The sequence below is a fragment of the Rattus norvegicus genome, chromosome 1 (assembly GCF_036323735.1).
Source record: "Rattus norvegicus strain BN/NHsdMcwi chromosome 1, GRCr8, whole genome shotgun sequence".
Taxonomy (NCBI): Eukaryota; Metazoa; Chordata; class Mammalia; order Rodentia; family Muridae; genus Rattus; species Rattus norvegicus.
In genome coordinates this window covers 191,607,097-191,627,661 of record NC_086019.1, presented here as the reverse complement: position 1 = coordinate 191,627,661, position 20,565 = coordinate 191,607,097, and the positions used below count along the sequence as shown (strand labels likewise).

Below are 20,565 nucleotides of genomic sequence, written 5' to 3'. Positions count from 1 at the left end.
CGAGCACCTTCTGGTTCCCCTATGAAACTGACAGCAGACATGGAACTGGCTCTCCCAGGCTTGTAGCAGGTTTTATTTCAGATGCAGCACAGGCGGTGATGGCAAGGCCAGGCACAATGCTGGGAAGAGGTTCCCTTCCATCTCTGCCCCGATCTCCAAGTCCAGAGTAGGTAGGTAGGGGTAAAGGGCTGGTTTCTGTGACAAGCAGCATTCTCAGTTGTAGACTTGGCAAGGCAGGGCTAAGATCTGAGTCCCAAGTGGTTGGAATGATAGAAAAAGAAAATCTCCTCCTGGGGAGTCCTACTTCGTGGCTTGCCCAGGGAGAAGGTCCTAGCTCCGTACCAAGGTAACTTCATCCTCTGTGATAGCACTGGAGTCTCCTTCCAGGTCAGTGGCAATGATGGGGAAAGGCCTAGGAGGCTGGTGCTGGAAGAGGGCCGCCCGGTTCTGCTGCTCCCCCTTCTTCACCCAGTGTCCATAGAGCCGGAAGGCACAGTTGTCAATGAGGCGCCGTACTGGCCGCAGTGCATAGGGGTCTCTCAAGAGTGCATTCTTAGTTAGTGGCCGTAAACGGTGACTGCTTAAGGCTACTCGTCCAGCAGCCAGTATTGTCCACACTGCCACCTGGGGAAGGGGACAGTATTAGCCCCAGTAAAACATCCAGCACAGGGAAGAGGGCAAAGGCTGGGTGTAGACTTACCCGGAACCGCTGGCGAGGTGTGAGGTTCCAGGGCTGGCTGCCTTTACAGCGCTCAAAGAAGGGGTGCTGTAGGGCTTGCTCAGCGGTCAAGCGTGCGTTAGGATCCACCTGCAGCAGCTTTGCGATCTAGAGAAACTTTATAGCATGAGGGTCAGATCTTGGGTCTTCCCTAGTATCATTTCATGGCCCCTACTCACCAGGTCTTTGACGGTGTTTGAACGATCATCCCACTCGGGTGAACTAAACTGATATTGGCCTTCCATGATCATGCGTAGCATCAGGATTTGGCGTCGATGCCAGAATGGTGGCGAGCCAGCCAGAAGTGTGAACAGGATTACCCCACAAGCCCAGCTGAAAATGAGACCATGGTCAGACTGCATAGGTAACACGCAAGGAAGTGACACAGAAGGGGAAGGGAGTGCCGAGACTCACAGGTCGACTTCCTTGCCATAGCCTGGGTGGGTTTCATCCATGGAGCATTTAAGGATCTCTGGTGCTAGATATCCCGGAGTCCCACACAGCTCTGGAGAGAGGGCAGAAGACTGAGGGCTGCCGCTAGCAATCACCGCAGAGCCCCAAGCACCAACCCTCTGCTGGAGTTTCTTGATTTCACAAGAACATGAGTGCACCCTTTTTGTTCCTGTGTTTCCTGCTGAGCCTCAGAACAAGGGCTCTGTCCCTAGCTAACCAAAGCTCACGGTGGTCTTCTTAGGAATGGCTTCCCTAGTTTGGGAATGGCTTCACGGTCTGTCTTTTTTTTTTTTTTTTCTTTTCTTTTTCTTTTTTTTTTGGCGCTGGAGACTGAACCCAGGGCCTTGCGCTTGCTAGGCAAGCACTCTACCACTGAGCTAAATCCCCAACCCTTCACGGTCTGTCTTAACGACATCATTTACCGCCCCACCCCACCCCAAGCTGCTCTTTCACCAAAACTACTTGTTTTGCCAACTGTATCAGATGCATAATCTGTATGAAAAGCAAAATCCATTTTTCCAGACAAGATCTCACTGTATAGCCGTGGATGGCTCGGAACTCATTATGTGGAACAGCGTGGCTTCAGACTCAAAAAGTCTGCGGGCCTCTGCTTCCTAAATGCAGGGATTAAAGGAGTGAGCCACCATGCCCAGCACCAACCCGGAATTGCTTAGGCACTGGGGTAGTCCCTGTTTAAACCCTCCCTTAGGGTTTGGTCTGGGTGATCTATGCTGGTTTACACAGCTCGTTCCATTATAGACATGTAAAGACTGTTCCAAAGCAAAGCAAAGCAAAAAACCCTCCACAAAAACCCTTCCTTGATTCTCTCTCAAGGCATCAGGGTTGAATCTAAGTGCCCATGGCTCAGGTTCCTCCATCACTGACACAAATCTGTTTTTAGTTTCTTTTTGCCATTGCAGGTACCTTTTCTTTTCTTTTTTCTTTTCTTTTCTTTTCTTTTCTTTTTGTGATTTCAGAAATTTCAAAGTATTCCATGTTATACTTCCAGGAGAATTTAATAAGCCTAAACTGAAAAAGACTTCGGAGCACAAGTACTTCACTCTAGCACACATCCAGAGTTATATGAGAGGGCCATGAGGTAGATGTGCCTTTCCCAAGCTCATTATCTTCCAGGGAGCAAGCAAGAGGTGAGCATTAGGTCAAGTGGGATACAAAGACAGAAAGCAGGGGCCCCTCCTGGAGTGGAGCTTAGAGTGAAACCTGAGTCACTCAAGTTAAGAAAGGTGAAGCAGGCAGGGCAAAGGTGTTCTAGAAAGGTCTGTGTGGAAGCCACTAGGGAAATACATGACACACAGTATCCTCAAGGCCCCTGGAGCCCACAGTTCAAGTTCAAACTCTGGGCAAGTCATCAAGTCTTCACACCTAAGTCATGAAACAGACACTGGTACTATTTTCTTGTTCTTTTTTTTTTTTCTTTCTTTTTTTCTTTTTTTCGGAGCTGGGGACCGAACCCAGGGCCTTGCGCTTCCTAGGCAAGCGCTCTACCACTGAGCTAAATCCCCAACCCCCGTACTATTTTCTGTTGAGAAGAAATAATACTGTTAGGGAAATAAGCCACAGCGTAGATATCTGGTATGGCATTCGCCCCATGATAAATGCCCACTATGTGTTCGCTACTGGTATATGCCGTATAAAACCACAAAGGACAAGACAGCTTATGAATAGCTCTTGGGACTCCTACATGTGAATTTGCTCAAGGTTTCCCCTCAGCACTAGAAATGTGTACGTGTGCATTCCACACGTGAAGGCTCAAGGCTGTTGTTGACCCATCTTCCTCAATTACTTTCTCCTTGATGGACTTAGGTAAGACCAATCACTTGAGCCCACAGCTCCACTGATTTGGATAATCAACTAGCTTATTCCAAGGGTACCTCCCTCTACCTCATCCATGCTGCCATTTCCACGGTTGCTGGGATCTGAACTCGGGTCTTTAAGCCTGCATGGCAATGCTTTACCCACTGGGCCATTTTCCCAGTCCCAGGAATTTTTCTTGTTACAATGAGTCATACAGGATCCTCAAAACACTGAAGTACCACAGAGAGGTCTTGCTTTATCCACACTTCCTCTAGCCCTACTCTCTCTCTCCTTCCAGAACAAAGCCCAGCTCTAAAGGGCCCTCCTGTGCATCCCTCAGGTTCAACAGTGCTCCCTTCTTCTGGCTTCCTGGGGCCTGGTCCTCTGCATGCATCTCCCTTCTCTAAGGTGAAGAAGTCCACTGAGGTGCACAAAGCCTTTCCATCAAGAGCACTTGGGCAACGAGTATTCACTTTTCTTTTCCTTGGCATCAGGGACTCATTTCTCAACCTGGCCAGGCAACCTCAAGTTTGGGCCTGCTTCCCTCCCTTTTAAGGAATCTGATCTCCTCACCTCGAAGCTTCTCGCCAGGTTCCAAATGGCAGGAGAACCCAAAATCTGAAAGGCGGATCTGCATATTGTCATCTAGGAGGATATTCTCAGGCTTCAGGTCTCGATGTACAATGTTGTTGACATGAAGAAAGTTCACCGCCTCCAGCAGAGACCTCATAATGGACCTGGGTGAGGCAGGCTTCTGTTTCTCCCTGTACCGTTCCCCTGATATCCCAAGGTATTAGGCTCTTAGAGTACCTGGTTTCCTTTTCTGAGAGGGCCACTTTCTCTGTGAGATAGTCAAACAGCTCTCCTTTCCGCATCCTAAGGGGTCAAGGGAGGAGGAGAAGTGGCAGATGTACCCATCTGGAGGCTAAGAAGGTGGTAAGGCCAGTGAGGAGAGACTCCTCTGTGGCCAGCAGGAGCAGGTTGGGAAAAAGCACCCCAGGAGTGAACTTGATTCCACAGTGTGTTGGTGATTGAAATGTCCTTAATGTGTCCCAAAGGAACACTTTTAGTAAGAATAAGCAACTTCTTGTGGTAAGTCACAGGAGGCCTTTCTTATCTGAGAGCAACTACAGCTGCAAAAGACTTTTTAAAGTCAGTATTTCAAATACAGGCCGAAAGCTCAATGACAGTTACAAAAAGGTAGAATAAAAGTCTTTTGGAATTTGCTTATTTTATCACCCTTTAAAATCGAGGTTAGGGCCTGGTGCTGGTGGTGGTGTAAACCTTTAATCCAGCACCCAGGAAGCAGAGGCAGGTGGACCTCTGAGATTTCAAGGTCAGCTTGGTCTACAGAATGAGTTCCAGGACAGCCAGGGCTACACAGAGAAACCCTCTGAAACAAAGAAATTAAAAATAAATAAATAAGGTTGGGGATTTAGCTCAGTGGTAGAGCGCTTGCCTAGCAAGCACAAGGCCCTGGGTTCGATCCCCAGCTCTGAAGAAAAAAAAATAAATAAAAATTAAAAAAAAAAAAATTGAGGTTCCAGCTGGGTGGGGTGGCACACACCTTTAATCCCAGTACTTGGCAAAACGTAGGCAGTCTGATCTTTAAAGACTAGACCAGCCACGGCGACAATGTGAGATTCTGTTTCAATATAAATATATACATAAATAACAAAACGGAGAGTATAATTAAAACTAATCAATACTCAAAATGGACTGTCACTGTCTTGAACTCTGAAGGGACAGGGAACAGACTTTTCCGATTTCCCCTCAGAGTTTTGTGGAGAGCCATTTGATGGCTTCATGAATTTTTTTCTGAATAATTCAAATTAGTCCCTCATTTCTCAAATATGGAGTCCTGATACAGGCCCAGGCTAGCCCTGAATTTGTAATCCTCCTGGCCTCGGCCTCTCGAGTGCTGGGATTGCTGGCATCATGCGTGGCTGAATCGTACTCTGGAATACATTTGCATCCAGTGTGCACTCTATCATGTATCACGTAACATCAGATTCAGATAAATGAGAGAAGAACCAACAGGGGCAGCAGAGCAGTGTGCCAAGTCAGGGACTCCTGAGCGAGGAGGGACTATAAGGACTCTGCTCCGTGCTCAATGTTTGGCACCCAGTCTTCTCCCTCCTCATCATTTATAACCTAGAGGGACTGGGACAGGGACCCCGCTAGTCACTGCGATTCTCCTGGCATTTTGATTGATCTTATCACTCTCGAGGCTTCTGCCTCAGCAATGGCACTTAAGGAAAAGGTCTGTGCCTTGGACTTCCAGGGGAAAGAACAATAGAGAGCCCTTGCGGGAGCAGAGCATGATGCAAACAGTCATCTCCTGCCCATGTGCTGTAACCCTGTAAGCCTGGGACCATACGCGGAGGCAAGGAATGGAGTTCTCAGATGAGCAGGGTGATACTCACAGGTCAAACACCAGGAACATGAAGCTAGAAGACTCGTAGGAATCGATGAGAGTGACTGGGGAAAGAGGCAGAAAGGCAGAGAGAGATGGGAGGAGCAGGTATACACTGCAGGCACATTTCCACCCAAGGGCAGCACTAGGCTAGTATCCTGGAGGGCAGGAGTACCAAGGGGGCTACAGGGACCCAAAGACTGGCTGGGAGGTAGAGAGAGCGAGGAAGAAGAGCTGGAGGAAATTCTAGGGTGTGGGTCATGAACAGGGCCAACAGGGATAGGGGCTGTCAGCCGGCAGGAGCAGGGAATGCAGCCTCACTGATGTGGGGGTGGCCAGCGACCTGGCGAAGGATGTGCATCTCTCGCCGTGTGGCATCCCGCACCTCCTCCAGCTGCTCAAGACTCAGCCGTTCAGCTGACACCTCCATGATCTTCACTGCAAACTCATCACCAGTAGCTCGATGGACACAGCGGCGGACCACAGAGCTCACTCCTCTAGCAGAGTCAAATAAGAGCCAAGTCAGGCCCCCGACACTCCCAATCTCACCCCCTTATCTTTTCATCCCTCTCTTCTTCTTCTCTTTCAGCTCTCCCCCAACCCCCCCCCCCCCCCCCGTTTGTTTTCTTCTAGACAGAGGCTCAGTATGTAGCTCTAGCTGTTCTGGAACTCACTATGTAGACCAGGCTAACCTGGAACTCATGGAGCTGCATCTGCCTCTGTTCCTGAGTGCATGTACCACCCACATCCTGTAAGACTGGGTGTTGCTGTGTAGCTCAGGCTGGCTGATCCTGAACTCAAGTGTGCAGCACCACATCTGGCTTCTACATTCCTACTTCTATACAGAATAGAGCCTCTGGGCCATTGTGCTTACCAGACTCATACCAGGACAAGTGCCATGACCACAGACCCTACCCTATCACAGCTTTACAGTGTCCTCAGACATTGTGGGTACCAAGCAGCGAGGTACCATACAAAGCCTACAGGAACTCAGATAGGTGATCTGAGTTGGATCCAGGGTCTTCCTTCCCTGTTTAGGCCCCGAACAAGGCTTTTCAAAAGGTCCCAGAGTTTGCCCTTTGCAGGAGTCGGGAGCTGGAGAGATGGCTCAGTGGTTAAGAGCAATGACTGCTCTTCCAGAGGTCCTGAGTTCAAATCCCAGCAACCACATGGTGGCTCACAACCATCTGTAATGAGATCTGGTGCCCTCTTCTCGTGTGTCTGAAGACAGCTACAGTGTACTCAAATAAATAAATAAATAAATCTTAAAAAAAAAAAAAAAGAAAAAAGAAAGAAACCACCTATTTCTTCATCCAAATCCCAAATTTCCCCTATAACTCTGGGTGTAAGAAAAGCCCAATAAATGTGTACAGTGGAAGCCAGGGCCTCATATGTGCTAGGGAAGCACCCTACCACTAAGCTATGCTCCTGATCTCTAGTCATTCCTCGTCATTAATAAACTTCACTGGGAATCTTATAATTTCATGAAGTACAAAGGCTCAAGTCATCTAGAACAGACTAAATGCTGCCTCCGCCAATCCCGTCTGTCCTCTCCCCCCTTAAGCATCCCACACACCTTTTACTTTAAGGGTGCTCTTTAGAAATTATGCCTTTCTAGTAAGATTCTAGATCATTTCAAGAGGGAATGCAAGTCTGAAGACTCAATTTTTTTTTTTTCTTCTGCTGACAGACCCCAGTCTTGTTCTCTTGAGCTCCTAAAAGGTTAGCCTTGGGCTGGGAGAACGGCTTGGGGGTGATGTGCCTGCTGGGCATGGGTTAACAGAGGAAATACAGGACTGGCTGTAAATGGTAGGACGCTTGCTTAGCATGGACGTCTCTGAGCTCAAACCCAGTCCCCAAGTGTCCCCAGCATAAAGCTGCCAAAATAAACCAACGGAGCCAAGTGTGTTGGCCCAGGCCTGTAACTGGACCACTCAGAAGGCCAAGACAGAGGATTTTGAGTTCCAGGCCAACCTCAGCTGCACAGAGATTCCATCTCAACAATACTAAATATTAATAACAATAAATAAGCTGGGCTTCCCAGGGCTCCACCCTTAGCCCTGAACATTTTCCTTCGGTGTCTTCTGCACCTCTGAGATTTCAACCGCTGAGCCCAGCAGATATTTCCCTGTCAGATACTGTCTTCCTGGACATCTTTCCTCATGGATCATAAAGACATTTCATATCTATCATGACAACTGCATTTTCTATCAAAACTAACTTCTCTCTTTATTTCTGACCTGTTAATGCTATTGATGTTCATACTCCCAAGCGAGACAGTCCCTCTCTCATTCCAAGGTAACCCATTCTTTCTAACCCACTTTGCAGAGAGTCTCAAAATGCCCCCCCCACCCCCACATGCATTCACTACCTTGGCTCAGGCCTTAGCTTTCTTATTTGGATGACTGTAAGAACCACCTTGCTCTCTTCCCAGCTGCTAAGGTTCTCATAACCCATCCACCACAAGGCTTCTCAACTAGCTTCCTAAACACAGATCCCTTGTTACTCACTGTTTAAAAACTTCCCACCTTATCAGTTAACAAGGGCAACTGACTTTCCTCAACGCCCTCCCCATCAAGAACTGGGTTAATACCAGGGTTTCACACGTGCTAAGCAAGTGCTCCACCTACTGTCCCATCTGTCTATTCCATTTTTGGTTCTGGTGACCCTCCCTCCCCCTTTCCCTCACTAGTTGGCCTGGAACTTGCTACATAGACCAGGCTGGCCTCAAACTCACCAGAGTTCCACCTCCCTCTGCCTCCAAGGACTAGGATTAAAGATATTCACCATAAATTCAATCTTATAATTAACTGTTGGATACATCCAAAATTACCACCCTATTAACTAAACGATAAAAGTAAAATACCAACAGGCTTTCTTGTGTTCTGGTTCTTATAATCTTTCTGCCCCCTTTCATAATGTGTGTGCACGAACACACACACGGGTATATAACAATAAAGAAAAAGGCTATCAACTTCAAAGTGGGGTTGTACTGGCTGGCTTTGTGTGCCAACTTGACACAAGCTGGAGTTATCACAGAGAAAGGAGCCTCTCTTGAGGAAATGCCTCCATGAGACCCAGCTGTAAGGCATTTTCTAAATTAGTGATCAAGGGGGGAGGACCCAGCCCATTGTGGGTGGTACCATCCCTGGGCTGGTGGTCTTGGGTTCTATAAGAAAACAAACTGAGCAAGCCAGGAGAAGCAAGCCAGTAAGAAACGTTTCCCCATGGCCTCTTCATCAGCTCCTGTTTGCTGACCTGCTTGAGTTCCAGGCCTGACTGTCTTTGGTGATAAACAGCGGTGTGGAAGTGTAAGCTGAATAAACCCTTTCCTCCCGACTTGCTTCTTGGTCATGATGTTTGTGCAGGAATAGAAACCCTGACTAAAAGACTGAACCCCGGGGTTGGGGATTTGGCTCAGTGGTAGAGCGCTTGCCTAGCAACTGCAAGGCCCTGGGTTCGGTCCCCAGCTCCGAAAAAAAAAAAAAAAAAAGACTGAACCCCCAGTGAACTAGATTGTTGGGGGGAGGGCGGCAATGGGGGGAGGATGGGGAGGGGAACACCCATAAAGAAGGAGAAGGGGAGGGATTAGGGGGATGTTTGCCCGGAAACCGGGAAAGGGAATAACACTCGAAATGTATATAAGAAATACTCAAGTTAATAAAAAAAAAGAATAGATGTGAGAAACATCTATTTTCAATAAAGGGCAAAAAAGAAATGTTTCAAAAATAAATCAATTTGAAAAGAAAAGAAAAGAAAAAAAAAAAAACCAAAAAACCAAAAAAAAAAACCCTGACTAAGCTAGGGGGCATGAGGTAGGGAGAGTAGTGGGGAGGGCTGGAGGGCTGGAGGGAGGGAAAGTGATAATAATTCTATTCCAATTAAGAATATATTTTATGGGGGTTGGGGATTTAGCTCAGAGGAAGAGTGCTTGCCTAGCGAGCGCAAGGCCCTGGGTTCGGTCCCAGCTCCGGAAAAAAAAAGAAAGAAGAAAAAAAAAAAAAGAAGAAGAATATATTTTATGGGGGGAGGAGTTGTGTGAGGGTGTCACTAGAGGGAGTGGAGGTGGGGCTGTGATCGGGATGAAAAAAGTGTAAGTAAAAGGGACAAAACATTTTAAAAAAGAAAAAAAATGGAGAAACAGCATCAAATCCTAATTCTTTCACCATTCACCTGAGGACTACGCTCCAAATGACCTCACTGGGTATCTCAAACTTAGTATTTCCAAAATGAAACTCCTGCTAGTTAGTCTGTGCTTCAGTTAATTGGTGGCTATTTCCCAAATCTTTTATTACTTATGATTGTGTGTGTGTAGAGACCAGAGGACAACTCTATGGAGGCAGTCCTCTCCTTCCACCCTTACTACAGTTCTTAAGCTTGCTCTCTCCTACCTAGTCCCAAATCCTGTAACACGTCAGGCTTTGGACGTGGCTTCTTTCCCCGAGTACACTCTGGGGGTTTGAGTGAGGACGGTCTCCAAAGGCTCACGTGTCTGGGTGCTTGCGCCTTAGTTGGCGGAACTGTTTGGGAAGGGTTAGATGGCATGGCCTTACTACAGGAGGTATGTCACTGGGGATGGGCTCTGAGGCTTCAAAAGCCCAGGGCGGGCAAAGTTTTGCTCTCTGCCAGCTGCGTGTAGGTAAGATGAAAGCTCCCAGGTACTGTTTCAGGGTCAGGCCTATCTGCCGCCATGCTCCCCGCCAGGATGGTCCTGGACTCGCCTTCTGACATTGCAAGCAAGCCCCAATTAAATGCTTTCTCTTTTAAGTTTCCTTGGTCATGGTGTTTTCTCACAGCAATAGAACAGACACTGAGACACAGTCTGTCCCCTGGTGACCCGTATTGAATCCTAGAAGCCTTAAATGTCAATGTGCAACTGTCACAGTATACTGTCTTTGAGCCTTAACTTCTCACCAAAATCCTGGTTCTAACTACTTTACTAACATCTTCGTGTGGTATCTGAATGTGCCTGGCCAAATCGAACGCCACATGCCTGCCTTTCTCAGGCCTCAGAAGCATCTCACAAAGCAGCGCCTGGCAACCTTCCAGCGCATTCTTCATGCTTCTTACGAACTCAGACTGCTTCTCTCCACGCTCCCTGGTAGTTCTTCTAAGTGATCAGGAAATGGCGACATGGCCCAGAAGCCTCAGCCCCTTCCCTCCTCACTGCCCCTTTCTACGCTGACACCCCCAAATTTATGGTTGTTATCCAGCTCTCGGGTTGCAGACTCAAATGCACTCGAAAGTTCTATCAACTTGGCATCTCAAACTTAGTATTTCCAAAATGAAACTCCTGACTGGTTCACTCCATTCCCCAATCTAATCCTTCCTCAAGTCTTCATTTCAGTAAATGGTATTCAAGTGCTCAAATAAAAACCTTAAAAGTTACCCTGTTTTCCCCTTCCCTGTGAGCCGTATCCAGTCTCCTTTGAAACCATTACTTGGACTTGTTTCTCCATCTCTGCAGTCACCACTAGTCTAAGTGCCACCATCGCCAGCCCTTTCCTATCTCTACATAAAGGCCACAAAGAGCTTTTTAAGCTTCTAAGAGTTTTAAGTGCCACTTAAAGTGTCCTAATAGACTCAACACACGTCAAACGCACAGGAGAGTAAAAGCTGGGCTCCACTGTTAACCCAAGTGCAGAGAGCAAGCTCCTGGCTCACAAGTGTACTTCACATCCTGTTACTGGATGTGCCACTCTCAGGACTGGCCGCTACATGGGACTAAGTTCCTCATCAGAGCCTAAAGCCCATCTTACTCCCTTCCCTCCTTGTCTTCCTTACTCTTTCTAGGGTCTAGCCACTGCCTTGAGCCCTGCACTAACTGTCCCCTCTAAATGAAAAGACTCTCCCCCTCTCGCCTTGAGTCTATTCTCACACTCAGCTCAGCTAAAGGCTCAGTTTCTTGGGGCTGAGAATGTAGCTCTGTGGTAAAGCACTGTCTCCCAGGAGGGGGCCCTGAGTTTAATCCCGAGCCCCATAAACAACCAAACAACCCTCCCCCAAACTGTCCCCTCCTGTTATTTTCTCAGAAGTCTCCTAAAGCTTCTTGTCTGTGGAGACCTCATCGATTTAATCCAATTGCCTACTTACTTTTCCCCCTAACGCTTGCATTGGCCCGTATCTTGTTTTCATTATCTGTCTCTGTTGTTAGAATGTAAAGCCCAAGACAGAAACTTTACGGGTTCCTGTCACCCCCTCACCTGGTGTCCTTAGTGCCTAACACAAACAACATGGCCAATACACTATGCTTCTGAAACTAAAACCCATAGAGCGTCTGTGGTGGCGACCGCAGGCAGCAATCCCGGCTCCCCTCCCCAACAGGGTTCTCTGGGTAGCTCTGGCTGTCGTTGAATTTCCCCTGTAAACCAGGTTGGTGTCGAACTCAACAGAGTTCCATCTGCCTCTGCTGGGATCAAAGGCATGCACCACCACCGCCCAGCCCCAAGTATCTTTTGTACAGACTCTTATTTCGATAACTAGATACCTTTGAAATGCTCACGTGCTTCTTTCAGGCACTATAGAGTATGGGTACTTTCTACCCTCCCAGTGTCTGGAGCACAATCGCGTTTGTTGACTATACAGATGAATAGAGGAAAATAGCGGGTTAACTCAGAATACTTGCCTAGTCACTAACTCTTTTCCACGGACCACTTCCTAAACTATCAGCCTTCAGAAGGAAGCCTTATTCCTGTCTGGGAGCCGACTACATTGGACCTACGTATTTTCCTCCTAAGGCTCACCTGCCAATGATGTCCTTGGGGTCATACTTCTGGTAAAACTCTTTGGCCGCAGCCCAGTCTGGGAGTTCATCCTCTGGCCCCACGTCCAACGTCATTCTGAAGGATGTGGGGGCCTGCGAGGAGGAAACGGAGGGCAGTGAGGGCAAGGAGGCCCACAGGTTCTGAGAGGACGCACATCGTGGCTCCCGTGGGCGCAGCACCTGCGGCTGGGGCGCCAGGGTCCTGGGGATTGGGGGTGGGGTAGGGGAAGGATCAGGAACGGGAAGACCACAACGAAGAGTCTAGGGGGAAGGGAGGGAAGCAGGGCAGGGAAGGGGATAGGGAAGGGAGGGAGGGGGGAAAGGTGGCTCGGAAGAAGGGGGAAATGGCACAAGTGCGGGCGGCTGTTACCGCGCAAGCGCACTTGGCGTCCACTGGGAGGGGGACGGGGTCTCGAGCAGGGTGACCCGTGCAGGCCGGGAAAGGGGGAGGTGGGGGAAGGGGAGGGGAGAGAACAGTCTAACCTGCGCAAAGACCCTCCCTCGGCTGCTTGGCTCACGTTTACTCCTTTGCTTTAACCTGTAAGGATCTCACAGCGACCTAAGGCTCTGCCTCCATCATTGCAGCCAATGAACCCTGCTGCTTGCCGATTGGAAAATGGCAGTCCAATAGGAAGCCAGCAGACACTGACTTTGGAGCTAGAAGTCCCCAAAAGCTCTTCACATGAGGAGGAGCCTGGAAAATAGCCAATCAACGGGCAGCATTTGCTTTTCTCTTACGGTGCTGCAGGTCTGTAAAGAGACACGGAAGTTAGGTTACCGGAAATATGTCTCTGCACTACCTCGCGGTGCCCTAGGACAAGGTCCTTTTAGTTTCCTTCTGGAATCTTCACCTTATTTCGGCTCTTTATTATATAGTAAGAGCCCGTTCCAAAATTCCTTTATTGTGGAAACCTGAGTGTAAACAAGTGTGGTTGTGCACGTCTAATCCCAGCACTAGGAGGCGAGGCAGGCAGAGGATTCTGTGAGTTGGAGGCAGGCTGGTCTACAAAGTGAGTTCCAGGACCGGCAGGGCTGTTTATACAGAGAAACTGTGTTTTGAGAAACACAACAAAATAACAAAATGCATATGCATTATTGGCATTTGCTGCCGACTAGAACGTTCAGGATAGTGTCCCTCATCCTGGAGTCACAAACTCCTACTGTATGTATATATATATGTGTGTGTGTGTGTGTGTGTGTGTGTATGTATATGTGTATGTATGTATGTATGTACATATATATAACATATATATATAACATATATATATGTATATACACATTGTGACACACACACACACACACACACACACACACACACACACACACACACACGTCTTGCTCCCAGAAGTCTCCTGCCTGAAATATACAAGGTTGTAAGGTTATGCCTGGAGTAATTCCAAAGCCAGCTAAATCCTAAAACCAAGGCTCTGGAGTAACAGCAACGAAAAAAGAAAAATATTCAAGGTTACATTCTAGCAAATGAGAAAAGATAATTTTTGTTTTTGACAGTGTCTCACTATGTAGCCCTTGTTGGCTAGGAATCAGCTGTGTAGTGAAGGCTGGGACGGAACTCCCAAAAACCAGTCAGTCTGATTCCTGAGTGCTGGGATTAAAAGTGCAGGACGCCTAGATTGCAGGATGATTTTCTAACAACTTTTTTCCGTAATGAAAACAAGTAATTTATAGTTTTTTTTTGCTTTCTATCATTGTAAAGCACTGGTCTTTTCTCATCAGGCTTGACTTTAATAACTTGCAAAACAAAGTTCTAAACTTTGCTAAGTAGGTTTGTTGTTGGTATACAGGAGATAACTATTCTGAAATTAGTCAAAATAAAGTAGTCATATAATTAGGAACCAAGAGTCTTCCTACGAGAATATGAAATCGGGAACTAGAGGAAGAACCCTACAGGCAAAATTAGGGCAATGGTGGAAAATAGATTAAAAATATAATTTTATATTTTCCAGGTTTGATCTCTAAAAGGACCCCCAAATAGAACCTAGTATACAGCGTCTAAATGCTGATTTCTGCTGCAAACAAAGGAACCAGGGATCTTTGGGAAAATGACCAAGGACAAGAATAACGAGATAGGGATCACAATATGGGCCTCCTCATGTTCCATTCACTCCACAGACTTTAAATATGTAGGTTTCACTACATGTTCATTATACTCTACCAGAACATATTTTAAAGGTGACAGTAGGACTTGGGACATTAGCTTAGCTGTTGAGTGCTTGCCCAGCATGCATAAGGCCAAACTGAACTACAAGCACTGAACAAAAAAGAGCCAAAACCAGAGATGGGTATAAAGATTCAGCATATAAATTATTCACATTATGAGGACTATTGGACGTGACACAGCTGCTTTTGAGTCACTGTGCTCTTGTGTAAAACCCCATAAACTCAGTGGTTAGTGACTTCCTTTGGTTTGCTAATGCCCTGTCTTGGGTGAACGAGTGCTTACATCTCTCCAGGAAAGTCAATGCAATTGGCATGTAAACAGGGACCCACAAACCCAACCATAAGCTGGGAGGTGTGGTTCCATACTCCTACTATGGGGACCAGACATCCTTCTGAAATGGGTCTCAGTATGGCATCTGCAGGGGTTGGGGGGAGCTAGCTATCCTGATTACTATACCCCAGTGTGGTAGGGAATAACCTGCCCCCTTGCTGTGGTGGCAGATGCATGTTCCCTGCAATAAATAAGAAGTGCAACCAAAGCTCAGAATTCTGAAAGAAGGGCGTCTAGGAGAGGAAACTCCAGGTTGACCAGCTGTCATCTCATTTGTTATAGGGTAGCATGTCTCCTTGCTGAATGGGGTCTGCTACAAGTATGGGGACACTTCAACATGGCTGATGGGCTGGAAAATGTTACACCCCTCAAAGTATTGTGTGCTTGATGGGATGGTAAGCAGGCTGTGGTGCTAGTTATGTGGGTAATAAGACACAACCAAGGCTCAGAAGAACTTGCTTGTGTAAGGAGGTATTATAAGGAGGCAAAGATAAGCCTTCCAAACTAGCTTCTGACTTGACAGGAAATGTGAGAAACTGGAGGGTTAGTATATATTGGCTTGCTATTTCTCAGAGCTAGCAAGATGGAAAGAGAGTACAAACTAGTTCCTTATATTCCTGAGTTCCAAAATCAAAGAGGGAGAGAGGCAGAAGAGATTCCATGACCTTTAATACAGAAAATAGGGAAAATTCATTAATTCAGCATACATGTGGGGGCACTTAGTAACAAGTCCAGTACAGACAACTATAACCAGGGAAAACTACATTTGACCTGCTTGAATGGAAAATGACTTTTAAAATTACGTTACTTGTATGTGTGTACATGTATGCAGGTCACAGAGTATGTGTGGTCAGCAGACATGTTGCAGCTGGCTCCTTCTGCAATGTGGGTCTCAAGGACCAAAGTTAGGCCGTCAGGTTTGGTAATAGAAAGTTTTACTCTGAGCTCTTTTTTTGGCCCTGGAAAAGATTTTTAAGCAAGAAATAGAACTTTCTCCTAATAGCCGGCTGAATAAAGTTGTGAGATGTGGGACTGGATGGAATATGAAGTGTGTAAAAGAAACCAAATAATGTAAATTTGCATAATCTGAGGCAATAAAAAGGGAAAAGAATCTCTGGTGGATTAGTTGATATGAAACACCAGCTTGGTTATCGCTGGCTAAAGCTCTCTAAAGATCAGCTTCTGGAGGACAACAGAAAACTGAGACATTATTAGGACAGTCATGCTTAGTGCCAAGTGTACTGGGCCTGAAAGGACTGTTTCCATAGGATCATGAGAGGGAAAACAAGTCAGGAAGGACCTCAGGGCTGGTCGGTATCTTTCTCGCAGAGCCTCATGGTGAGGCATGTAAATCAAGTTTATAAGGTGTAAAACAATCAAAGGGAAGGACGAAAAGGCAGAGGGGTCTGTCCTATCACTTAAAGATCACCGCACCCAAGCTTGGTGACATATCTGTCAGTACATGTGAAGTGGAGGAAGGAGGTCAAGGCCATCCTTAACTGAGCCAGCCTGGTATACATGAACAAATCTTAAAAGATACAGTTCAGTGGTGTACTGATGATGTGAGTCAATTCCTAGGTCCCATGTGGTATATGAAAATCAATTCCTGAATACTGTCCTCTTATTTCTGTGTGCATGCCGCACTGGAACCCTCCCCATACAACACACAAAATCAATAAAAATGGAGACTGGAGAGATGAGCCAGTGGTTAAGACACTGGCTGCTCGTGTAGATGACTTAGGTTTGGTTCCCAGCACCCACATGGTGGCTTACAATATCCCTTAACTTCAGTTCCAGATGATCTCCCTGGACAGCAAGCAAGCATGTGGCACACATATGAACACACATAGACAAAATTTAATCATTTAAAAATTTAAAGTCCATCTGTAATAAAAAATTACATTTTTATCAAGACAGCATTCCTATGTAAAATAAAAAGCCAAAAGCATGAGCAACAGCTTACCAAGGTCTTTCCTAGTGGTAGGCAATTATCCTCCCCAGAGCACATTACTCCATACGAAAAAGTAAAGAGGACGGAGTTTAATTCAGTTAGGTACAGTCAACAGAGAGATGCTGGACACAACCCAAGTTCAGAGCCTGTCAGACACTGGAAGCTGGCTCCAGTGGCAAGTAAGTGTAGTAGGCTAACACATGCATCTGCTAACCTTCCACTTAGCTTTGGCCCAGACCAAGTAATGCTTAGCCGTACCTGAGTCCATTCAGGATGCACGGGTGATGTCTCAGCGTAAAGGCAAAGCCCTAGGAGGAGAGGAAATGGCTCATGGGAAATGAAGTGGTGGTCTTCTGTCTGTGCTCCATACCCAACACTGCTTTCTTGATGAATTGATTCAAATCCATTGTATTGGACTATTTGACCTATGGTGTTTTCAGAGTTCCCTTTGATGGAAAGGACTTCGGGGAGCCTGCCAATCCTCTGCGATAAAAGTTTCATTCTATGTTAGCTCTTGAATGCCTTATAGACTTCGAAAACAACTGGAGGGACAGTAAAAACTACAGTGAAATAATTTCTACAGGAGCACCCAGCACAGTGGTTGGAAAAACAAAAAACAAACCTCTCTGAAGCTATAAAGTTTATTAGATGAAAATCCTGGTGCTAGGGATGGAGCACATTCCCAGAGATGTTGCCAGAAAAGCCTCTGGGGCCCTGAAAAACATAAATGCCACTGTTACTGCTATTGGTTGCAGCAAGTCAATTGCTGAAACACCACATTGGTTATAAGATATGAGAAATTAACTGGATTGAGCTGTGAGCCCAACTGCTGCTAGCTAGCTTTAAAAATAAAGCACATCAGAAGGTGTAAGGTAGACACCTGGACGGTAATTTTTGCTTATATCCATAGGTTATGGCTACTGTTAGTCTCAGTTACAAAAGGAAACTTTGGATTTTTTTTACTTTAAATTATGTGTATGTACACGTCTGTGTACTTAAGTGCAGCTGCCTGTGGAGGTCAGAGAGCATCAGATGCCTAGAGCTGTTTCTAAGCTGGCAAACATGAATGCAGGGAACTGAACTCAGATCCTCTGGTACAAGCTCTTAACTGAGAAGCACCTGTCTATCCGGGAAACTTTTCCCAGCAGGTAGCAGACATTCAGAGCCAGTCAAGCTTCTAAAAAAAAAAGTGACCATTTCTGTGGCACAGTGGCAATTCGAAACCATAAATGGAAGGAATGACAGACATTGCTGTCATTCTACCCTGCTCCCCCAAAACAAAATCTCAGGGAATATCCTCAAAAATTTCATAAAAAGAAGGCATCAGAAGAACTAAAGAGGTAGTGTTGTGCAGCTCTTCTCTTACAGCTCAGAGTCTCCCCTCAAGAGAAAGGAGGCATTTAAGAACGAGGAAGACTCAGGAAGTCCTTTTCTTTGGCTATACCAATTAGTAAGCAATTACTAAGGAGAAAATCTCTTGGTCAAGGAGTTCCAGGGATGCAGCTTTCGTGAGACTCTGCCCATGGTGATGTGGACTTTTTAGTGATGTAGCTACCTATGTTCTGTAAATAATCCCAATATAAACCCACTGGTTCATTATATGAGACTTGGATCGATTCCTTGGTCTATTGTTGGTGAACATATTCACGACTCCTCAGACAGACTTAAACATTTTCGAACACTGAAGAGAGCCATCATGTGCCATCCCTCCTTCCCCATCAGTGTGTTCACCTCTAATTCGCATAGCTCTACTCTTTCCTGAATTATGGTAGTCACAAAAACATTCTATTTGTGAGGTACACAAGCTTCCAAAGACTTGAGCCAGGCAAGTTGTTGCCTGGGAAGCAGACAGGTTGAGGCCAGCCTGGTCTGAAAACTTGAATTCCAGGACAACCAGTGTTACACAGTGAGCTACATTTTGAAACCCTGTCTCAAATAGGGTATGTGTGTATAAGAATATCCATAGTAGCAGTTTTATAACTTTTATGAATTGGAAACACTCCCTATGCTTCCATCAGATAATGAACAAATTATACTATATTCATATTACATAGCAACAAATTACAGCTATACATCATACTTATTATACAATGATAACAGCAAAGACAAAAAGATAACAGGACCCGATCTTTATAAAGACACTTAATTTTTATTTATGTGTACGTTCACAGCAGCCAGAGTGTTGAATTCCCTGGAAGTGGAGTTTTGAACTGCTGGATAGGCATGTTGGGAACCAAACTTGGGTTCCCTGCAAGAGCAGCAAGTGCTTGTAACTCCTGAGTCATTTTTCTAGCCCCTTTGAGGAAGAGGCTCTTGTATTCCATTAAGATTTGCTGGGCTGGAGAGATGGCTGCACTTGCTGATTTTCTAGAGGTCCTGAGTTCAAATTCCCACCACTCACATGGTGTCTCATGACCATCTATATACAAAGAATTTGATGCTGTTTTCTGGCATCCAGGTGTACATGCAGCACAGCACTCACACCCATAAAATAAATAAAAACCATTCCTGTCTGAATTTTTTGCATGTGCATTATCTATAGAGATCGGAAGGCACTGGAAATCGCTGGAACTGCCATTATCAAGGTATGAACCATCATGAAGACAAGGGGGGACTCAAGTCTTCTGCAGGAGTTAGTGCTTTGATATGTGGAATGTCTCTCCAGCCATCGTGTACCCCATTTTTTTTTCTGGAGCTGGGGACCAAACCCAGGGCCTTGTGCTTGCTACAAACGCTCTACCACTGAGCTAAATCCCCAACCCCCATGTATCCCATTTTTAACATTTATTTATCCCTTAGTTGGCTGACTACATTTCTATAAAGCAGATGCAGGCAAAATTAAGATACATTGTGAGAAGTAAGAATAGTAGTTATTTGTGATAAGAAATGATTAAGAGTATATATTAAGTTTTTTACAGTGCTGACAGCAATCAATTTGGATAGCTTTCAGGTATTGGCTAGGTGTTAATTTAAACTTTATGTTTGTTTGGGAACCTGCTTATGGAGTATATTTTAAAACTTAAAAAAACAAAACAAAACAAAAAAACCCTACTGAAGCAGAGTGGGGTAGTGCACCTGAGTGCACTGTAGCGCTCAGGAATGGAAGCAGGAGGATCAGGACTGAGGCTAGTATGGGCTATGTGGTAAGGTCTTGTCATTTCAGAAAACAAAACAGCAGCAACTTAAAAACGAAAAAACTAGTCAAGTATGATGGTATACACCAGTAAGCCCAGTACTTGCACAGCAACTTGGAGTGACAGCCTGACTCAATAAAACAAAACCAGGCTCATATCCCATCCTTAAATATTTAAGATACTATCAGGAGTCTCAATATAAAGAATAGAAAATGTATTTAATCCTGTAACTGTCAATAATAGGTAGGGTGGTAGTTCCTGTAATCCAATCTCTTCACCCCTCTGGAACCAAACTGTCTGAATTCAATCATACTTTTTCTATTTTCTAGCGTTAGGGCCTAGGACACATATACCCATTTCCTCAACTATAAAGAAAAATGGCACTTACTGCTGAGTCATTGTGAGGCCTCAGAAGAAACAAACAGTGCCTGGAGCACAGCCTAGCAGTAATTACTTAGTGAGCAGTGTGCTAGCTACTACTACTAGTCTTTTTGTCTGACTTTAGGTTCATGGCTTATAAGAAGCTTGGATTTTGGGGTTGGGGATTTAGCTCAGTGGTAGAGCGTTTGCCTAGCAAGCGCAAGGCCCTGGGATCGGTCCCCAGCTCCAAAAAAAAAAAAAAAAAAAAAAAGCTTGGATTTTTTCCAAGGAAAATTTCCAAAACAAAAGAACCCTCAAACCCCCAACCTTTTCTTCTCTTGGAGCAATGAGATAGAATTAGAGGCCAGATGCAGGCTTATCATTTAGATGTCTTGCCTTCACCAAAGACCCAGGGGAAAAGCAGGAAAAAGAACAATTAGACAGCA

The 20,565-nt window shown here is 45.8% G+C and overlaps 1 protein-coding gene across 7 annotated transcripts; it reads right to left on the bottom strand.

Annotated features, from left to right (window-relative positions):
* Positions 1 to 46: 46 nt before the first annotated feature.
* Positions 47 to 12,924, bottom strand: Phkg2 (phosphorylase kinase catalytic subunit gamma 2). 7 transcript variants are annotated; one of them, XM_063270492.1, is made up of 10 exons: positions 12,684 to 12,924; positions 12,146 to 12,258; positions 5,724 to 5,899; positions 5,413 to 5,467; positions 3,797 to 3,862; positions 3,560 to 3,723; positions 1,133 to 1,223; positions 898 to 1,051; positions 701 to 826; positions 47 to 624 (listed from the first exon to the last, which is right to left on the bottom strand). In XM_063270492.1, the coding sequence occupies exons 2-10, from the start codon at positions 12,238 to 12,240 to the stop codon at positions 331 to 333; spliced, it is 1,221 nt and encodes a 406-aa protein (XP_063126562.1). In that variant the 5' UTR covers positions 12,241 to 12,258; positions 12,684 to 12,924; the 3' UTR covers positions 47 to 330.
* Between the last annotated feature and the right edge of the window lie 7,641 nt (positions 12,925 to 20,565).

What these genes read in the sequence shown, in the direction of transcription:
- Phkg2 (XM_063270492.1), bottom strand. Translation starts at nt 12,240, where the DNA reads ATGACGTTGGACGTGGGGCCAGAGGATGAACTCCCAGACTGGGCTGCG. An exon ending in CTCTCAGAAAAGGAAACCAG is followed by an intron (nt 3,724 to 3,796) that starts GTACTCTAAGAG and finishes TGCCTCACCCAG; the next exon opens with GTCCATTATGAGGTCTCTGC. An exon ending in CAAACACCGTCAAAGACCTG is followed by an intron (nt 827 to 897) that starts GTGAGTAGGGGC and finishes AAGTTTCTCTAG; the next exon opens with ATCGCAAAGCTGCTGCAGGT.